Raw genomic sequence first — 23151 nt, forward strand, 5'->3', positions numbered from 1 at the left:
CTGTTCTGGCTGCGAAGACGTGCCTCTTCGCCGCACCGCAGCTGCGGCTTCGATTTCGCGGCCTCCTCAGCGGCCGCCGGCGCTGCCGACAGCCCGTGGCCCGGCGTGCTCCTGCCACAGACGCGATCCGTTCGCCCCTCCCTGCGGAGAACAAGGTACATCCAACCCCGCAGGGCAGGGTACTCACCTCCCGAATCCCGTCGTGCCGAGGCCCCTGCCTCGGTTTGGCCTTCAGCGAAGCAACGCCGGCCTGGCTGTCCATCTCAACAGCGCGTCTCCAGCGAGGCCCGCTCCTCCTCCGCACCCGGGGATGGCCTCTCTTCAGTCCGGGCGGCGATTTCGGGTAAACGCCCGCTGGGTTGCACGGCCGCTCCCGCGGCCAGTGTGTGGGGTCCGCTGCTGCGCCGGGCCGTTCACAGAAATATTTTGTTTTAACAACACAGGTCCCGCCTTGAACCAGGCGGAGTATCCTGCCGGCTACGCCACTGTGACACCTGGCCCCGGCACAGACAGACGGACAACATTTTTGCACCCAACACACTTTTATTTACACTATTTACAAGTTCGCCACGTGCACCCCAGTGCCTTCTTGCACCGATTTCCCATGTCCAGGCCCACAGTCTCTTGTGCCTTCCTGGCCGCCTCCGCCCTTTCTCTCCAGTTCCGTCTACTTCCTCCCGACTTCCACCAATGACTGGAGGGAGGCGGCCCCTTAAATAAGGCTCCCGGATGAGCCCCAGGTGTTCCGTCTTTGGCCACGCCAAGCGTGGCGGAAGTGTCGGCTGTCTTCCTGGCAGCTCTCCGGTGCCACACAAAGTCTTCTCCCGCACTTCCTGGTGTGGCGGAAGTGCCGGGCTCCCGGATAATTAGGCACCGGGCGCGGCCTGGCGGTGGCCACGGGTCCCTACAGGGCTGGGCTTCAAAGCCCTGTACCCGAGGCCCCTGCCTAACCAGGACGGACGCCCCACTCTGTCTGGAGGAGGCACTCGCCCTCCTCCGTCCTCCAAGCGTCCGGCGGGGCTCCAGCCCCAACCGGCAACCGCACGGGATAAACCGGCATCGGGGCCCGCCTGGCGGTGACCACGGGCCTCTACAGGGAAGGGCTTCCATGCCTCAACCCGTGGCCCCAACAGAACCAGGACGGACGCCTCGCGGTCTGGAGGAGGCACAAGCCCTCCTCACGCCCTCCTGGCCCCGTCCCCGGCCGGGGCCACAATATATATATGTATATATATATATATATATATATATATATATATATGTATATATATATATATATATATGTATATATATATATATATATATATATATATATATATATATTCTGTATTACATTGTATTAAGAAGCATCATACAGTACAATACCCTTTATTTTGTGCAGGTGCTAACTGGACTTTGTTTAATTATATTGATGGCAGAGGTGAAATGCCTTTTACTTCAAAACTTCAATTTAGGGGATGCAAGAAAGTTCTGCGTGTTTGCTTTTTGTAAGATGGGGTGATAATATCTCTAGAGATTTTTTGGAATGTTCTTTCACATAGTAAGGTGTAAAATATTTTCTATCATTTGCTAAGGGGGCATTAGAAGCAGATTTGTAAGAGAAACGATCATGGCAAACAGTGGCAGAAATGTACAGTATTGCAACTAAATGGAGATCCGGTCATTATTAGTGATCACTGGTAGGCTTAAAAATGGAACTGTACACAGAACAAGTCTTTTGAACTGTAGATGATACCACAGGCACAAAAAATAAGCTAACCTGAATTTGTGATTCTTATAAAAACATAATTAAAATAAAAATGACAATGTTAATAGCATTAGCTACAATTTTCTAGGTACATTTAGAACAGTGTTATAGCATGATGGAAGACTGTAATGTGCTGCTACTGCTAAGGAAAAAAAATTAAATGTTATTTCCACACTAAAATGGAAATGTTGAAGACAAAGTTTCAACTGAATAGGCATATAGTTCTGCTGTTATATCTTTTTGCCATATGCTTTTTCACAGCTGCTTTCCTGTTTTGCTCTGCTCCAGGCAGTAAGACTGTAACCAGTTATATCCGGAATACTAGAACCAATATGTGCAGGCTGCCAGTGCAGCACGATACAATGAACATTTAAAGGACTTTTGATATGAACTCGATGTAACAGCTCCAGTCATGCAAGATGTGTGGAGGCTTAATGCCTGCAGCTCAGCGACTAGCTGCAGTTTATAATACATTTTAATTTGCATTATGGGAAAATGCAAACTTGCCATCAGTATACATTGTCTAGGGAGTGCCATTTATTTTAAAATAATACCATTAAGGTGACAAACAGCACCATTTCATAATTTCAGAGCTAAACACCCTAGTCCTGTGCTTAGTCTAAACATTTTATGTCATGTTTGAAAGTATTAATATTGAATGTGCTGTAAGAGAACGATGAGGAATATAATAATATAAAAAAGACTTAAATGTGCTATTACATTTTAATGAAGTTATAGTCATCCATCCTTCTTACAAAATAGCTCTTATCAGTTTGTCTTTATTTTTTTTAATAGCTCTTATCAGTTTGTCTTTATTTTTTTTATGTGCTTTTCATACTAAGCCCTACCTCAAAGTGCTTACATTATTAGCATTATTACTACTGCTGTCTTTTATTATTGTATATATTCATTTTTATTAAGTAAAAATTACTTTTAGCTAGGAACCTGCAAGCAAGTTGCCTGGCACAGGGGCATATAATTTATAAATTGTAATATGCATTAACATATGGAAAAGTAATATGTACAAATTTATTTACTACAACTACAGCCTTAAATTTTATTATCTCATTTTCTCATTTTGCTTTTAAAAACGATGCCATTCTCACTTGGGCTGCTACAAACACAGAGCTAATGCCAGAAATCCATTTCAGTGCATGCATCGAAAGAAGAAATGTCTTTGTTGGGTTCCATCCATCCATCCATTTTCCAACCCGCTGAATCCGAACACAGGGTCATGGGGGTCTGCTGGAGCCAATCCCAGCCAACACAGGGCACAAGGCAGGAACCAATTCTGGGCAGGGTGCCAACCCACTGCAGGACACACACAAATACACCAAGCACACACTAGGGCCAATTTAGAATCGCCAGTCCACCTAACCAGTATGTCTTTGGACTGTGGGAGGAAACCGGAGCGCCCGGAGGAAACCCATACAGACACGGGGAGAACATGCAAACTCCACGTAGGGAGGACCCTGGAAGCGAACCCAGGGGTCCTAACTATGAGGCAGCAGCGCTACCACTGCACAACCATGCCGCCCTCTTTGTTGGGTTGTGATTTGTTAAAGCCGATGAGATATAAATATTTTTTACATAATGTTTTAATATAATTTATTTGTGAATGTAAACATTTCCAGTTTTGTGGCAATTTAAATAATATGTCTACATTTCTTTTTGCAATCAAGATTATGGTAACATATGGTAAATATTTTTTTTAATATGTAAAGACAAACAACCTAAAACATGCATTTTACTTAAGACAATCTAATAAATGTAGAATTCATTCAATAATATAGATAAATGTTCACAGGTATTTATTGTTGTTGATCAATTTATTTAAAGGATAAGTTTGTTAGTTTTCAAGTCAAATTTATTTCTTCACAAATGTGGTATATATGCATTAACCATATGAAATTGTGTTCTAAAGGCATTTCATATAAATTTAAAGTACGTAGCCAGTCCTGGTGTTTTAGATTGAGCTTATGGGGCACAGGGCTTCAACTGAAAATAAAAGCATAAAAACTTTGTACAGAAAGATAAAATGAGAAAAATAAAGTAGGATAAAATAAGCCAATGCATCTTTGTATTTAGTTTTGTTGTTTAAGCCAAGAGTATAGGATATCTAGAAAGGATTGTGGCAGTGGTGTTGTAGTGAGTTTGAGTAGTCAGGGAGGAGATAATGTATGACGAATGCATTCATTCAGATGTAGTTAGAAGTGATTGAGAAACCTAAGCACCAACACATTGTTCAGGCTATTGAAGATAGATGGTATATCCCAAATCAAAGATGATTATAATTTGTAACTACATCTAGCAAATGCCAGAATTTTTTCCCCATTGTTTAGTTTTAAAACAAAATACTTTTGTTCTAGAAAAGGAGTTTAAAACTTTACTTCTTTTTATGAATGAAAACACAGACTGAAATTAACCAAAAAACAGGTTTCAAACCCAACCATACTCTCTTTGAATCATTACATTTCTATTTTATATTAATTTTTGGTGAAATGGAGTGCCTAATGTTATTGCCTTGAGTATAATACTGACAAATAATCCACTTTTCCCCATTGTGAAACTGAAGCCTATAAAACCTGATTTTCTGCTGTTTCAGAGAAGAGTAGATATACCAAATATCTCTAGTGTAGACTCAGGGTTTACAATTACACCACAAATTGTGTGTTTAGGCTCAAAGTTAGTACTGTGTAAATGAAGACCTGCATTATAATGAAATATAGAACACTGCTTATCAAGAATATGAGGACTATAAAAATAAATATGCTAGTTCAGTTTCTTCCACTGACATGCATAATGATTCTAGAGCAGTAGCTTGCCTCTGGTCATATTTATCCTGTGTATACATCATGTTTAGTGGTCTTTATTATTGAAATAGTTGAATTGATAAATGATTTATAATACTTTTTCTGTTAAATGAAAATACCTTTTACTCAATAGTATGCTTAGAAGTGGCATGGTTCTAAAAGTTGCACTGAAAGTGCAGTTTAGAAACGTATCATTTTATAAAGACCAAAAGAAGTTTTCATTATAGTTAAATGACAATGTAATCAGTCGTGCTTTTTAAATATAATTTTATTAATTTGAATCAAGCAAGTCTAAACTGGTAAACTGTGTGCTAGTCTTTGGTATCTTGGTATTAAATGAAAATAATTTCAATTCGACACAGGACTCAACTACTGGGTTTTTTTGTATTGCCTCTCATTTGCAAGTTATATGGATGGGTGTTCAAAACCAGACTTTGCGTTCTTTGGTTTTAAATAGTTACATTTTTTCCTTAATAAATGATTTGGTTGATGCAAAAAGGAGCCATTGGAAGAGTAAATCCATGCAAAAACAGAATCACTTTCACAATTTAGTGTTTTAGAAGTTGTTAATAGCAATGTATCAGTACTTTTATTTTAATTGGATTCTACAGTACATTTAATTAAAGTATAATAAAGGGGTTGGGTTTACAAAAATTCATCAAGCACAACAGGACTTTGTTTGGTTGACATGGAAAGGCTTTAAGATGTAACAGTGGTTTGGCAGCTAGTAAGCATTTTTGCAGTCAGGGAAGTGTGATCTTTTTTTAACAAGGTGGAGCCTTACTCCTGAGGGCAGTGATTAAAAAGAAATGCATTAAACAGTTCTATGCAAGCTTTTCACATCACGGGATGGACAAAAATATCTTACATTATATTGAAAAATTATGTAGCACCCTTTTGTAGAATCATCCCATCTTTAATTTTTTCCATCATTTATTATGAGCCCGGTTATCCTTTAAAGAGTTATAATATAAACAATACTTGATCCTGTCATTTGTTTATGTTTAGACACCATGTGTTATATGGTTATGGGAAGACAGATGATTTGGGGTTGGAATAGGTACATACACTGACTATTTTCATCTTTCATGTGTAGGATTCCAGCATACAAATAAATACAGTTCTGGAGAGTATAACAACAATGGGAACAACAACTGCCATGTGTCATATTCTGCTTTTCTCCAGTTTTCTCTCTGTCTGTTTCTGTTTTTTCTTCTTTACAGAATATCCCTCTTCAGCTAAAAAAGCTCCTTTTCTCATTACAATAAACAAACTATTTACATCCTGTGAAAATCTGTTCAATTTATAGCAAATTAAACATGAGCAAATTATAAATTATAGGGTCAAAGGTCCAGTCGGCCTAAGAGACCCAAATAATAATTGCAACTCAAAAATGATAACTAATGTATATGTGTCATGACTATTAACGGTGTTTCTGCTTTAATGTTCTGTATGGCCCAGCACCGAGGGTTGTTTATAGCATCCCTCAGCTTTGTCTTTTTAAGTATTCTTTTCATTATAGGCTGAATGTAATTTCTTATCTAGAAAAACATTGCTTTTTGTAGTATGCAAAATTGTGTTTGTGCCAGGTGCTATAAGTCTGTTTCAGGCTTATGGAACATATAGTGTTCTAGATTTACCTTTAGGTGTGTGTATGTGCAAACTGAACTTTCTAGTTTAGCAATTCAGTTTGAATGTTAGACCCCCTTATTTTCACCACTAAAATGAAGATCGCCTTTTTGAAATTTCATGGTCACTCTTCTGGTTCAGGTTTTTTCTAGTCAAGGCTAAACTGTACAAGCCTGTAAAAAGAGAGGAAAAGTCCTTTCATTCAGTTAAAATGAAGTCAGAAGTTTGATGTCCTTGTTTCAAAGAAGTTCAGAGTCCTTTTGTGTAAAGATTTGGTATAGTGTGATTTTAGGGGTTGCTGTTTTCAATTTATGCATTCCATAGTTAAAATATTTTCCTGGCAACCAGGTGGTTGCAATGCTTTCAGTTCAAATCTATATAGTTGTATTCTATCAGATACATCATATCACACTGATCTGTTGCCAATCAAAACATACTTGGCACAAGCATCCTATTGTTTGATTAGTTTATTCATGATGCGAACAGTGTATGAACATACACATTTCACTTGTCATTGGCAATAGAGGGACAGAATTTAAATGAGCAAGTTAATATTATCTTTAGAGAAGTCTGTAGTGCACACATAAAGGAACATTCAGGTCAGCTTCACCAGAATTTTTATTCCAAAAACATCATTAATAGCAACATATTAAACAAAAATTGTGGAAAAAGGTTTGCCTTCACATTTATAAATACATATCTATTTTCATTGCTCACTTTGCCTTGGTTAGAATTGGGTGACCCCAACAATATTTTTTCAGAAAGCAGCAGAGTTCATGAATGCAAGGCCATTGCATCATAAAACAAGTTAGAAAATGTATGCACAAGGTAACATTCAGGGGCATTCAATGACTAAGGTTACTGATAAGAAAGCATTTCACATTTTTTTTGATACTTCATCCAAGAGTCAGTTGTCACATTTTTGTTTATTATATAGTTTTGTAACATTGACTCATATTCAGTGGTGACAATAGTAGAATGCCATTGCAATTTATAGTTAAAAATACAGCCCAAATTGGCTTTTGGTGGATCAGTAACTTTAATACACAGCAGATTCCAATTTGTATAATGTCAGAATTGGTATCTATTAATGTGTGTTAGTGGCGGTGGATCTGTAACTTAATTGTTCAATTTTCTTAAACATAACATTTTTGAAAGTATACTCAATTGAGTAATACCCAATAATTACCAAAATACAAATAACTATTAATGCAGAATGACCAATGATGATAAAAAAATCACTGTCATTATTACCCTATTAAAGACGAAAAGCAACCAAAATAATTTCCCTATCTACCTATTAATAGTTAAAACTCTGTAATTCATTAAAATTATGTATGTAACTAGGAACCTAGTTAAAACTCTGCAATTCATTAAAATTATGTATGTAACTAGGAACCTGGAGAAGATTTGGTTTACAGTGATCCCTCGCTATATCGCGCTTCGACTTACTCGGCTTCACTCCATCGCGGATTTTAAATGTAAGCATATCTAAATATATATCACGGATTTTTCGCTGCTTCACGGATTTCTGCGGACAATGGGTCTTTTAATTTATGGTACATGCTTCCTCAGTTTGTTTGCCCAGTTGATTTCATACAACAGACGCTATTGGCGGATGGCTTCGATGCTACCCAATCAGAGCATGTATTACGTATTAACTAAAACTCCTCAATGATATACGATATGCTTCCCGCGCGGTGCTTGATTGTTTGCTTTTCTCTGTCTCTCTCACTCTCTCTGACATTCTCTGCGCCCGACAGAGAGAGTGTGAGCAGAGGGGCTGTTGCACAGAGGCTGTTTGCCTAGAGGATACGGACGCTCCTCTAAATAATGGCGCTTTATCGCGGTGCTTCGGCATACTTAAAAGCCCAAAAGCATGTATTGATTTTTTGATTGTTTGCTTTTCTCTCGCTCTCTCTCTCTGACATTCTCTGCTCCTGACACGCATTCCTTTGAAGAGAAGATATATTTGTATTCTTTTAATTGTGAGAAAGAACTGTCATCTCTGTCTTGTCATGGAGCACAGTTTAAACTTTTGACTAAAGGGTGTTATTTCATGTCTAGAGGGCTCTAATAATGTTAACAGTGTGGAAGAGTTTATAAGGGCTTAAAATATATAAAAATAACCATACAAACATATGGTTTCTACTTCGCGGATTTTCATCTATCGCGGGGGATTCTGGAACGCAACCCCCGCGATCGAGGAGGGATTACTGTATTGCATAACAGGAATGCCAATGGTAACAATTATCTTAAAGATTTTTACAAGGAGCCAAAAGTGCCTCTTCAGGTACTGATAAATTGTAACCCCAAATCAGGCTTTGTCATGTATTTTACCACTAAATCATCCTTTCAACACGGTGCAAACTGTAATCCTGCCCTGTCTCTGCGATTTGTGGCACAATCAGCCTGCCTCTTTGTGCACTGTAGAAACTGTACAGTACAGCACAGCCGTTGTTGCAGGCTTAGCGGCTTCAGCATTCTGCACGTAGATCAACTGCAGTCTTCTTTCTAAGCCCATCCTATGTTTATATTACTTAAGATAGCGGCATCTTTCCTGCATGAATTGGTTTAAACACCATTTAGCTGTAGGTTAATAAGATCAATTTTTGACAGTAATAAAACTGTAGTTGAAATTAATTCAGTTAAACATTCAGTCATACTGTATGTTCACATAATTTCTCTTTTCATTCATTCACTTCTAGAGAAGTAACTTTTTTTTAGTGTTTTATGGTTAACATACCTAAAGCAGCATGACAGCTGGCATTTTATTGGACATTCATGCAGTTGCAGATAAGTAAAGAAGAGGAAAATGTACAAATATACCACTTTATGTAACCGCTGTTAAGGTATAATTGAAACAGTGAACTAATTTGCAGTTGAAGTCACATAGAATATTCCTTTGTTTTAAGACAAATAAGTTTGCACATTCACCAATGCTTCATAATAAAAATTTCAAAACTATGTACGGCTCAACCTGTCTTAGGTATCTCAATGAAAATTGAACTGTCTTAACAGATAGATGTCTTTGAAGAATAATAATAATAGAATAAAATTGGTTCATAGTAGCGGAGTTGTTTTAATGTGGACAGACAGACAGACAGACAGACATCTCTATCACAGTAGGTGCTTTTTGCATTACATAGTAAGGCACCTAAAAAAAACACATGCGATGTAATTTCCTCAGGTGTTTCTGCTTGTTGACCCATGTTTTACAGGGAGCACTGTACTGTGTTTATTGATTATGAATATATGGTCAATTTTTGAATTGGTACATTTTTTTCATTTTTGCCAGTACAGTAGAGTCTCGCTTATCCGACATAAATGGGCCGGCCGAATTTCAGATAAGTGAAAATGTTGGATAATGACAGGTGTTAAGAAAAAAACCTGTTAAACGTCAAACTGTGTTATAATTTTACACATTACGAACCTAATAATCATGTTTTACAACAAAACAACAGAATAAATTAACTGAAAAAATGAACTTACAGTTACAGAATTGTCTGACGTTAAATACAATATGTACTGTACTTAAAATGTTTAGTCCTGTGATGATTTAAAGACATTTTTGATCATAGTCTGCTTTCCTGATGAGTGCCGTTTCTTCTCTGTGAAGTCTTGCCATCTTTGCAGCATCATTATGTCGATTCCTGTAGCTTGTTCTTGTTGCTCAATGTAAATAATTGTAGTTTCTAGCCTTAACTCCGTCACTAATATAGTCAACATCCGTACGAGCGTATACTGTTTACTACAGCATTGTGACTGCGTGTGTGTATTTATGCTGTGACCTACGAGTTGCTGTCTTGCACCCGAAAACTCGAAGCTGAGTCTCAGTACTTTTAGCAACACCAGCTTTATTAAGCTTGAAACAGCAACAGCGAGGTTATTTAATGTAGCGGGATCTTTCATTCTCCTATACACAGACACAGCAGTCAGGCAGGGTCAGGGGGAAACTAATACTGTGCCCTGCACATTTATAATGTCCCTTGTTCCTTGTATCACCCATCAACGGCAGGCGCTTATCGCATGTCTGCGATCTTTTCAGATTGGCTTTTACATCGATTTGCTGCAGCGCTGCGAGACTGCGATTGCTTTGGGATACTCTTCCGCGTGTCGTCCCGTTGGGTGGAATCCAACAAGAGTTTAGAAACTCACTCACACCAGCCGTGATTCTTTTCAAAGGGAAAGTGCAGGTTAATTTTCTTTATGTAATTTTACTTTATATTTTGTATTAATGATTTTTATATGAATAGTTTTGGGTTGTGGAACGAATCATCTGAGTTTCTATTATTTCTTATGAGGAAATTCGCATCGATATACTGTACGAGTGCTTTGGACTGCAAGCACATTTCCAGAACGAATTATGCTCGCAAACCGAGGTTCCACTATAATTAGCTGCAGCAGAGTCAGGAGCAACAAAATATACTGTAGACTATGCTCACAACTTGCAGTTCTTGTTGCCGATTGATGCGTATTTTTTTTTTTTGCTTTCGGACGTCGAATAATATGGATTGTTGGATAAGCGAGACTCTACTGTATTTGTTTTCTTAGCATCATGGTGAATATATATTGGAGTTGAGTACAGTGCATGCTATGTTATGTTGGTTTAAACTACTTTGTAATGAATCCTATCAAATCTGTGCCTCACTTGACATAATATTTAAACTTATACTGTATCTTCTCAGAGGCCAGTCTTAGTTATATAATGTTAACATAAAGGAAATGTTCATTCATTTATTGTTTGTAATTTCACGCCACTATTCAGTAATCCGCACCTTATTGTTTATTTTTTTTGAATTTGAGTCTCCAGCAATTATACTGTGCTGCAAAATGTTCAAAAACATATACAAACAAAGAATGGTAAAGGTAATCATTTTCAACTGTGCAGAATAGTTCAATCTGTGACAAAACTTTTCTTGTTTAATTTTCAAAGGGATGGAATTCCCTGTGGATTTCTTGGGATCGTTGCGTCATGAAGACCTTGAGCTTTCAGCCAAAAGATACACATCTGGCCTCCTGCACAGTGATCCAGACAATCTGGATTATTTCATTTTGCCCACTGGAAGAACGGTACAGTAGAAGTATAATTCTTTATTGTCGAGAACTGGTTGTGCTTAAATTGCCCCGAGTGTGCTTGTATTCCTTTGATGAGATCAATATGTTAAGATAGATTTAGTATAATGTATCAAGATGTTAATGAACAGTTTATTTTCAACTTCAAAAGATGCATATTTTTCCTGCCTGGCAAGATTATCACATACAGTATGTAATTTATGTAAATAAGTGTCTTTTACTTGAGCATAATATGAATTCATTTTAAGCTTAACTTGATGTAATCTTGAAACAATGCATCATTCTTTTAAGAAGCACTTTGAAGAATATCTAGTCAGGAAAGCATTTAACTTACAATAACAACTTTTTTGCCTTTTCTTAATTCAACTCATATGTCCAAGTCCTGATTATTGTATTCTTTATCACTAACCATGTTATTTGTTTATTGTTTTCACTTTGTAATGTATTCCTGTTTATTAATTTCTGATGCTAACCCAGAATTTAGGTTTTTCTGCACTTATTTGGGTTTTAATGCTTTGATACTAATTTCTACTCAGTGCTAATTTATTAAGGCTTTTCTAAACTTATTTGTCTGTTTGAATATCTTTAACGTGTTTTATACATGGGAAAGGAAGTATATAAATACAAAATATTATTATTTGAAAATATTGGGGTGATGGCATGCTTCTGTTTGTGTGTTCCTCATCCTTTTTTGTTTTTCTGAATTCTTTGAATGAAAACTGTTTTTATTTAAACTTTTAACTACTTTCCTAGCTGAAATGTTTTAAACATTTAGCTACACTGGTTAAGTCCAGTAATAGTGTGGAAGAAATACATTGGAATTACAGTAATTAAAGACATTTGCCCTCACTAAGACCTTTAAGTCAGAAACCAGTCAGGAGGAAGCTTTTTCGTGCATCTTTAACTTCTATTCATGAAGAGGTAGCACCCTAGTACAGCAGTCTGCTAAGGGATAATACCCTGAGCAGAGATGTCAAGGAATAATCACAGAGCAAAGACAGAGCCTCATACGTATAGATTCCTGAATTTACAGTACATAAGAGTGCTGAATTATTGCTTTGACATTTACTTTGATTGATTCACAAGCCTAACATTTTCAAAAGACATGAGATGTTCTCAGCAGAGAGTGTAGCCAGCTTACATACCCAAAATTAAAGTCTGTATTCTATTACAGCCTTGTTCTTCCAAATATCTCTTGTGTTCAGCTCCTATTCTTTTATGGAAAACTGTGTACATGACAACTGTCAAGTCTTACTGAGTACATGAAAGAACATGACATCAGCCAATTTCTCAAACCACCTAGAAGACTCTGGTTGTTTACTTAGTCATTTCAGCCATTCTGTTTATGTTGTTTTTAAGACAGATGCTATACATTTTTTTTAATGTGCACTGCCTACCACAACACTTCGTGCACAATAACTATATTACTCCTTGATCATTAACCTTTGTTCTCTCACAATAATTAATACTCACTCAATTCATCTGTTGCTTTACTGCTGTACAGTGTGTGTAGTGCATGCTGAAGTCAAAAAGGCTGGTGGATTGTAGTGACTAATGCTACATTTCGTGTGTGTGTGTGTGAAACTTGATTAATACAGTGTTTGCTCCTAAAACTTTTGGTTTCCACAAAAAGATTAGGTAGGTACTTTTTCAAAGTCTTTATTTCAAGCAGTCTTAAGGAAACCTCTAGTAAGAAATAAAAACACTTTCAGGAAACTTTAAAGTGTGACTGCAAAAGAGAGAGAGCAGAAAGCATTTCGTAATGAGAGCACGTAAAATAATTACATTAATAATACACAGGCTTAGAGATGGTCATTAATTATTAAACATGCACTGTAGCTTGTTAAACTCATAATTTAATATTATAATTTTAAAATGGCTTGTCACCCAAATCAATTTTAATCATAACGCCAGTACAATGAAAGTCCCGAATGATGCTGGATTTTTTGGTAGCTGACTTTGATGAAATCTGCTTTTAGGATTCTTGCATCTGCTAGAGATGTCAGCTGATCCAGACCACCAAACTCAGGAATCGCTGAACTTGAGGGCAACGTGGCTAGCCTGTGTTGTAGTAAACAATTGGAGGATTTTGCCTAGACATCCTTTAGGGATATAGTATATAATCCCAAAGTGATCTCTAGAAAGAGATATAAAAATAGGTGGGTCACAGTCGAATGTAAGCACAAGGTAAGAGACACACATTCTCCAAGGGAATCAACCCTACAGTTTGGGATTTCCAACCATTTTTAGAACCTTATGGAGATAGACAGTTGTTCTGATAACACTGAGGGGATAGGTTGGGGTGGGAAGCTCAAACTGCTCACCTGAAAATCAGTCTCTAAAAAGAGAGAAGTAATGATAATGTGGTACTCAATTATTAGGGAGATTGAGATGCAGGTTTGAGGAATCTGTGCAGTGTGTTGTCTTCCAGGTGCAAAGGTGAGGGGCATCCCTGAAGGGTGGATAGGCTTTTGACTGGAGTCGGGGCAGATTCCGTTGTCATTGTCCATGCAGCCTTTCAGTTCTGCAATCCAAGTTTAAAGACTTGGGTGCCAAATTGAGGAGTAACACTAACCAGGTAGTCTTCTCTGTAGTTCTGCCTGGGCTGTGTACCAGTTTAGATAAAACTGAGGAGATTAGAAGGCTTAACATGTGGCTCATGTCTTGGTGTAGGATAGAGGGGCATAGGTTTATGAGGCATTGGGAATCTTTCTGGAATCAATGAATCTTGTTCCGCTATGACGGGTTGCATTTAAACAAATGGGGTACCAATGTATTGGGGAGGAGTTATGCATAGGTTAGTTGAGGATTGTTTAAGCTATAGAACAGGGGCAGGGATTTTAAGATAGGTCACCTTAGAACTTCACATCAAGTGCTGAACATTAATGTAAAATACACAGGGTAACTTAAATTATAGCCTAAAGTGTCATAGTAGGGTAACTAATACATTTAAATTGCTTACCTTTATTCTAGGAGCATTAAGAATAAAATAAATAGCTTGAAATTGTATGTAACTGTGCATAACTTTAATATAATAGAATTAACAGAAGCTAGGCTAAATTACGATACGTGCAGGAATTTAACACAGATGGGCAGGCATTATTCAGGAAACACAGGCAAAAACAAAAAGATGAGGGAGGCGCCATTTATGTAAAACAGAATTTATATACAAGACTTCTTCAATTAGACAGTGTACCACAGCTTAGTGAGAGTGTTTGGGTTTGACTAGACCGCATTAGTGATCAAGGCCTCATATTAGCAGTATAAAAAGGTAAGTTTATAAGATGGTATTACAGTTATTGCGGACATTAATTACCTAAATTTTAACTCGGCTTACCTTACAAATAGTGGAGCACAACAACATGAGTTTTTAGATGTAATCAGTGACTGTTTTTTAACACAGTATGTTAAAGCACAAACATTGTCTAGGTTTTGTATTATGTAACTAGCTGAAATACCCAGCGTTGCCCAGGAGGAAAATTGTTTTTTTTTTTAATTGTTTGAGAAAAACATAATTTAAAAATAAAAATAAATTAACAAACAATAAACCTGGGTTCACTTCCCAGGTCCTCCCTGCGTGGAGTTTGTGTGTTCTCCCCATGTCTGCGTGGGTTTTTTGCGGTGGGCTGGCACCCTGTCCGGGGTTTGTTTCCTGCCTTGCACCCTATGTTGGCTGGGATTGGCTCCAGCAGACCCCGATAACCCTGTATTTAGGATATAGCAGGTTGGATAATGGATATATGGATATAAAGACTCACTAATGTCCTTGTCTTGCGGTCTTGTATGTGTGTTATCATCTAGTTGATGCTCGGAACCGGCCAACTTTATTTAATTTAAAAAGCAACAGGGGCGCGGTGCTGCTCAAAAATAAAGAATGCTGGCAGTCGCCTGCAGTATATACTAACTGTGTAAGCCAGCATGGGATCTTAGAAAGTATTTAAATCGTCAGAACTACTCTGGGCATCTCTCTGCTCGAAAAGATTCATGTTGCCAAAGTGCTTAGCAGCTAAGTGATTGTCTTTCTTAGGAGGTTTCCTTTTGCCGGTGTACTGGCCTTGCTTGTGTATCCTCGGAGCTGGAGCCCTCACCCTGACTCTACGTCTCACTTCCGGGATGGACAGACACACACACTTAAACGCGTAGAACTCTATTTAATTTCAAAAGCAACAGGGGTGCAGTGGTGTTCAAACATATAGAATGCTGGCAGTTGCCTCCAGTTCGCCCTCTGGTGGTCGTTCCGAGTGTCAGCTGGATTATAACATGCATACAAGACCGCAAGATCACCCCCACCCTACCCAGAAGGTGATGGGTTACGGCCGATTTCACCCTACAGTATTTTTAGTCGACCAATGAGGAACATGTGTACCAAGTTTCATGAAAATCACTCCAGCCGTTCAGACGTGATGCTGGAACATACATACACACATTGACTTTATCTATACTAATAAAAGGCAAAGCCCTCACTCACTCACTCATTCACTCACTGACTCACTCACTCACTCACTCACTCACTCACTCACTGACTCATCACTAATTCTCCAACTTCCTGTGTGGGTGGAAGGCTGAAATTTGGCAGGTTGATTCCTTACAGCTTCCTTACAAAAGTTGGACAGGTTTTATATCGAAATTCTACGCGTAATGGTCATAACTGGAAGCAGTTTTTCTCCATTTACTGTAATGGAGATGAGCTTCAACGCCGTGGGCGGAGTTTCGTGTGACATCATCACGCCTCCCACGTAATCACGCAGTACATAGAAAACCAGGAAGACCTCAAAAAAGCGCTGAAGAAAACATGCATTATATAATTGAGAAGGCAGCGAAACAATAAGAAGCGAGTTCTGCTACTTCGGAAACAAAGCACGATGTAAACCTACACTTTAAATTAAGTTCATAGACAGGCTGCCGCTGGCGTTTGTAATTTAGTGCCTGCCCATATAAGGCCATCCGTCAGCGGCAATCCAATAGCAAACTGCCACGGGTAAATATTCACGGGTGAAGGACTGTGCTTATGGAGAGGAAGATGAGATGGTCAGGGTGGTGTTTGACACAAACTCAGCGAAACTGCCAGAGAAAGTTTTAAGTGCCAGGACTAAGGTAACATTAAATAAAGCTATGGACATAGCACGAGATGGCACCAGCACAGCTGGGAACCTTCGATGCAAGTACACCGAGTGGCTCACGTGAACTGATGCAGTGCACAGATAAAAGCAACAGTTCCAAAGAGCTGAACAAAACCGAATTACACAATTGAAAAGGCAGCAAAAAATATGAAGCGTCTGATAAGCATATTCATAAATGCAGCTACTGTGGAAACAAAGCACACGGTGGAAAAAGTCAATGTCCCGCTAAAGGAAGACAGCGTAAAAAAAAACCCGTGCATGCAGTTTGTCACATCACAGATAAAAAGGAAGACGAGCTGTTTATTGATGCAGTAAGGAACTAATCGATGAATGAAACCTCTTATCTTTACAACGATTGACAAACACGGAATGTAACTTGAACACATCGTACAAATACGAGCCTGATTGAAAGAAATAATGATAATCAAATCCTTGATGACAGCAACATTCAATAACACTCACAAAACAATTACTGTATATTGACAATCATGTTACGTTATTTTTAAAATGTTCCCTTTTCTTTTCATAACTTCTACTTCTCCACTGCGATACGGGTATATATATAAATGTATATCTATAGCCCGATCTACAATATATACTTTAGCATAGACAAGCGGTGGCGCAATTGTAGAGTCTTAAGCCTCTAACGCCGACATTCGAGGTTCGATTCCCGAGAGGGATGTACTGACTATGTATGCGCTACCGATTCATTTTACCTTCCCATCTCCTTGGTTTGGGACGTATGAAAAATATTAGGTTAACGCAGAATCATGTTACGTTATTTTTAAAATTTTCCCTTTCTTAGCACAAGCACAGTTGAGAAGCTTCGATGCATGTACTCCATAACGCGTTAAAAAATAACGCATTTAATCACACTTTCAATTCCAAGCAAACGGGAACTTTTGTCAATGCATGATTTCCTGGTACATCCATTACACTGATGCACACATCACAGCTACAAAAATGTTAGAGTCGGAATAAAGCGCGTTCCTACGACTGATCATTTCGACTACCCGAGAAGCCTTGATAAAAGCATGGTTTTGTGCACACTGAAAAGCAAGCAAAATTAGATGCATTACAGAAAGCGGACTTTGTGGCTCTTACTGGGGATCATTGGACTTCCGTGACCGTTAGTAATTCTAAATACATCTAATTACAAAATGTTCAATGATCACACTGTTTTAGCCTAATGTACAAAATAATTTTGGCTAATGTTACTCAGAGTTTAAAGAGTAAGCTGGTCAAATTACCTTTTATGTTTCTGACTTATTTTTTTAAGAAGAAAAACTGCACTTTATGGTGAAATTTTGGTTATTATTATTTAAAGACAATACTATTCTGAAAATGTACTTAAAGTACTTAAACTACCACTTTATTTTTAAGTCTGCCCAATTTTAACCAGGGATGATATTTTTGTTTCTGTTTTGAATTCAAATGCAGTTTAAAAGCTTTTTTCAGAAATTAAAACAGCTTCAGTTTACAATATTCATGTCCATGTCTATTATTTGATTCTGTAAGCCCACTAAAACCGTTTTAAATAAAAAAAAAAAACATTTGCGATTTGGGGCAAATTTACGTGTCGATTACATACGATTAATCAAGATTAATTCTTACACAGCCTCTAATTAATTGGATTAATTTTTTAATCGAGTCCCACCTAATATATATATGTAGATATATATATGTAGATTTGTATATATATGTGTATATACAGTATATATGTAGATATGTATATGTTGTATATACAGTATGTATATATGTGTGTGTGTATATATACAGTATGTGTATATATATGTATGTGTGTATATGTATATATATATATATATATATATACTATATATATATATAACTATATATATGTGTATAAATGTGTATATATATATATATATATATATATATATGTTTATATGTATATATATGTTTATATATGTGTCTCTGTGTGTGTATATATATATATATATATATATATATATATATATATATATATATATATATATATATATATATATGCCAGCAACACTCATGACAATTACAAAACAATTACATTGTCAATCATGTTACGTTATTATTAAAATGTTTCCTTTTCTTTTTACTTCTCCGCTGCCAATCGCAGCTATTTTGCTATATATATATATATATATATATTGTCAGGGATGCCAGGGGCCATGACCCGGCCGGGACGCCAGGAGGGACCGGAAGAGGGTCAGAGCCCTGCCTGGATCACGTGGGGTTCGCCTTCCGGGTCGCTTTGGGGACCACGGGTCAAGGGCATGGAAGCCTTTCCCTGTAGGAGCCCGTGGTCACCGCCAGGAGGCCCCAATGCCTTGGGGACTTGTTTCCCCAGCACTCCCGCCACACCAGGAAGTGCTGGGGGGAAGATTTATAACGCTGCCCGGAGAGCAGCCGGGAGGACAGCCGGCACTTCCGCCACGCTGGGGCGGCTAACGAAGGAATGCCGGGAACACCAGGTGCTCATCCGGTCAGCTATAAAGGCCGTCTCCTTCATTCAGAGCTGGAGTCGGGTGGAAGGAGGACAAGCAGTGGAGAGTGGAGGCGCCAAGAAAGGCATTGTGGCCAGGACTTTGTGTTATTTGGGGTTTGTGCACTGAACTGGGTCTTTGTGACCATTATTTGGGGTCTTTGTGACCATTATTTGGGGTCTTTGTGACCATTATTTGGGGTCTTTGTGACCAAAGAACTGTAAATAGTGTAAATAAACGTGTGGTGGTTGTGAAAAACAAGATGTCTGCCTGTCTGTGCTCGGGTGTCGTTGACAATATATATATATATATATATATATATGTATATATATATATAAATAGATAGATATGACAACAACACTCATATCAATGACAAAACAATTACATTAACAATCATCTTACGTTATTTTTAAAATGTTTGCTTTTCTTTTCATAACTTCTTTAACACACTACTTCTCCGCTCAGCTGGTATTCTGCTAGTATATATATATATATATATATATATATATATATATATATATATATACATACAGTGTGGGCCATTTATATGGATACACCTTAATAAAATGGGAATGGTTGTTGATATTAACTTCCTGTTTGTGGCACATTAGTATATGTGAGGGGAAACTTTTCAAGATGGGTGGTGACCATGGTGGCCATTTGGAAGTCGGCCATTTTGGATCCAACTTTTGTTTTTTCAATAGGAAGAGGGTCATGTGACACATCAAACTTATTGGGAATTGCACAAGAAAAACAATGGTGTGCTTGGTTTTAATGTAACTTTATGCACATATATACACATATATATATATATATATATATACACACACATATATATATATATATATATATATATACACATATATATATACATATACATATACATATACAGTCCTGATCAAAAGTTTAAGACCACTTGAAAAATGGCAAAAAATCATATTTTGCATGGTTGGATCTTAACAAGGTTCCAAGCAGAGCTTCAACATGCAACAAGAAGAAATGGGAGTGAGACAAAACATTTTTTGAGCATGCAATTTAATGAAAACACCGATTAAACTGAAGTTTTAAACTTTTGATCGGGACTGTATATACATATACATACATACATACATATATATATATATATATATATATATATATATATATATATATATATATATATATATATATATATATATATATATAATATAATTGGGATAGGATTAAATAGGTAGGAGTGTTTGAACCATAAACATCTAGTGACCTTTATACTTCAGATGAAGCTGATAAAGTAACAGGGGCTACTAAGGAGGTACTTAATGAATTAGAAATAGTAGACAGAGAAGTTCTGCTTGATGTAAATTTGCTGAAATCTAACAAATCACGATGACCAGATAATATTTATGCTTCACTGCTTAAGGAGGTTAGTGAGTACATATATAAAGCTTTGGCCCAATCTTTTTGAAAATCTCCTATTCCTAAAAACTGGAGGCTAGCAAATATCCCCTTATAGTAGAGATTATACTAAAAGAAGTGGGAATTCAGGGCACGTTCTGTAATGGGGCACTAAATTATCTCAGACACAGAAAGCAAAGAGTAATGAAGGGAACTTTTTCAGAATAGCAGTAATTCTTATGATGTTACATCAGATTCTGCATATTACAACTAAAATATTAAACCAACATCAATACTTGATTAATGATAAATGAAAATATCCATCCCACAATTTAAGTCTGTGGATGTTTGTTAAAATGCAGCTTATTAGAAGATTACTAACAGTTGTGACGAAGGAATATTTGAACTGATTGCATTTTTTATCCTTGGCATCTTGGATCTGTGATACACAGGTATACGCAAGAGAAGTACTGATAGATCTCTTTTTACAGAACTTTAAGAATTAACATTTGACTACTGCAAAAACAAGATCATTAGACTAAAGAATTTTGATAAGAAATGAGAAAAACCAGAGCAGAAAAAAACTGTTTAGATGCCACCCCCCCAATTAAAAGTATGTGGGCCTTGTTTACATTGCTCCATCGATTGTCAGTCAGGCTGCTGCTGCTGTCTTTCAGGAGCTAATGACCTAAGCCAAACTGGATGCTCCAGACCCAACCAAGTTGATCATGGAAAAGTTTATTTTTGCCACTGTGAGTAATCATCACCAGTCAGCAAAGTTTGTGGATACTAGCTCACAAAAATACTGTATCTCATAAGGCCGTCCAATTTAAAAATAGCTGCTCATCCATTTTATTTGCATAGACACTAGCTATTTTCTCTTAGAATTTTGTGTAGGCATTTCCTAAAACAATGGCATCGTCTGTGCTTAAGTGAGAATGGAAACTTCTCCACGCACCCATCAACCTGTATGCAAAGAGGTTTTTTCTGTTCTCCATCCTGTGTCACAGAGTTTAGTTTAGGCTCTTACCTTTTCATTAAATGTCTGAACCAGTTTTTTCGGGATGTTATATTATATATATATATATATATATAATAATACTATACAGTAATCCCTCCTCGATCACGGGGGTTGTGTTCCAGAACCCCCCGCGATAGATGAAAATCCTCGAAGTTGAAACCATATGTTTGTATGGTTATTTTTATATATTTTAAGCCCTTATAAACTCTCCTACACTGTTAACATTATTAGAGCCCCGCACATCGTATATCATTGAGGAGTTTTAGTTAATACGTAATGCATGCTCCGATTGGGTAGCTTCTATGCCATCCGCCAATAGCGTCCCTTGTATGAAATCAACTGGGCAAACAAACAGGAAGCATGTACCATAAATTAAAACACCCATTATACTTTATATATACTTTACATATATATATATATATATATATATATATATATATATATATATATATATATATACACACATCCACATAAATGTATATATATATAAATGCAGACATATGTGTATATATGTATATATATATATGTGTATATATGTATATATATATATGTGTATATATGTATATATATATATATATATATGTGTATATATGTGTATATATATATATGTATGTGTATATATGTATATATATATGTGTATATATGTATGTGTATATATGTGTATATATGTATATATAGGTATATATATGTATAGGTATATATATGTACTAGTAAAAATACCCGCGCTTCGCATCGGAGAAGTAGTGTGTTAAAGAAGCAATGAAAAAGAAAAGGAAACATTTTGAAAATAACGTAACATGATTGTCAATGTTATTGTTTTGTCACTGTTGTGAGTGATGAGTGTTGTTGTCATATATATATATATATATATATATATATATATATATATATATATATATATATATATATATATATATACACACACACACAAACATATATATATACATATCTATACATATACACATACATATACATACACACATACATACACACACATATATACACACAAATACATATATATATATATACATACACACACACATATATAAACATATATATACATATACATACAGTACATATCTACATATATACACACACAGCTATTTCGTATCAGTGCAATACGCTGTTTGTTAAAACGGATGACACCCACTCTTACGTGCAAGTCTGCGTGGATATTATGAACTATCAGATTTGTTCAAGTTCTATTTAAATTTTAAATAGAAGGAATTTTTATTTAGTCGACAGAAATATCTTTGGTAGGAATGGTAAAAACAGACAGGAATATTATTCCTGAATAAATCAACTCAAACCTTAAACAACTTATAATATTTTGCTCTCCATAAAAATATATCCTGTCTAAATTATACAAGTTAGAAATAAAGTAAACATTAAAAGAACAAACATTCAAATTTCTTTACTCTTATGTAATTTTATATTTTATAAAAAATAAACTTAGATTTTAAATATCCCAAAAGATTTTGCTCTCCATAAAAATATATCCTGTCAAAATTATACAAATTCAAATATGAACATGCTGCATAACAAAACCTGGAAATATAAATAAAATGTGTTCCTTTCAGCAATAACATATCAAATTATTCAGTTGTCTTTGCTCATATGTCATTTTAGAGCTGGACGCCTAGCATCTATTTTTGGCCACAGGTTCGTTTATGTTTGGTGTGAGGTTCTGTGTTGTGGAGATTCTCAGGATGGATTGCAGGTGCTCATCAGTGAGGCGACTCCTGTGTGCTGTTTTGTTAGTCTTTATCACTGTGAAGAGCTTCTCACACAGATATGTGCTACCAAACATGCACAAGGTTCGAGCCGCATGTAGACGGACTTTTTTTGTTCTTCAAAGTCACCAAAGCGCCGTGCAAACTCAGTGCGCAGT

At 36.8% G+C, this 23151-nt stretch overlaps 1 protein-coding gene across 3 annotated transcripts in view; it reads left to right on the forward strand.

The window, feature by feature from the left end:
• fam169ab (family with sequence similarity 169 member Ab) overlaps positions 1-23151 on the forward strand; it is a 124891-nt gene that overhangs the window by 49776 nt on the left and 51964 nt on the right. For all 3 annotated transcript variants that reach the window (XM_039758431.1, XM_039758432.1, XM_039758433.1), the window contains exon 2: positions 11126-11262. In XM_039758431.1, coding sequence (XP_039614365.1) covers positions 11126-11262 — 137 coding nt within the window. The remainder of the gene's footprint in view (positions 1-11125; positions 11263-23151) is intronic.

This window comes from Polypterus senegalus, chromosome 7 (assembly GCF_016835505.1).
Source record: "Polypterus senegalus isolate Bchr_013 chromosome 7, ASM1683550v1, whole genome shotgun sequence".
Taxonomy (NCBI): Eukaryota; Metazoa; Chordata; class Cladistia; order Polypteriformes; family Polypteridae; genus Polypterus; species Polypterus senegalus.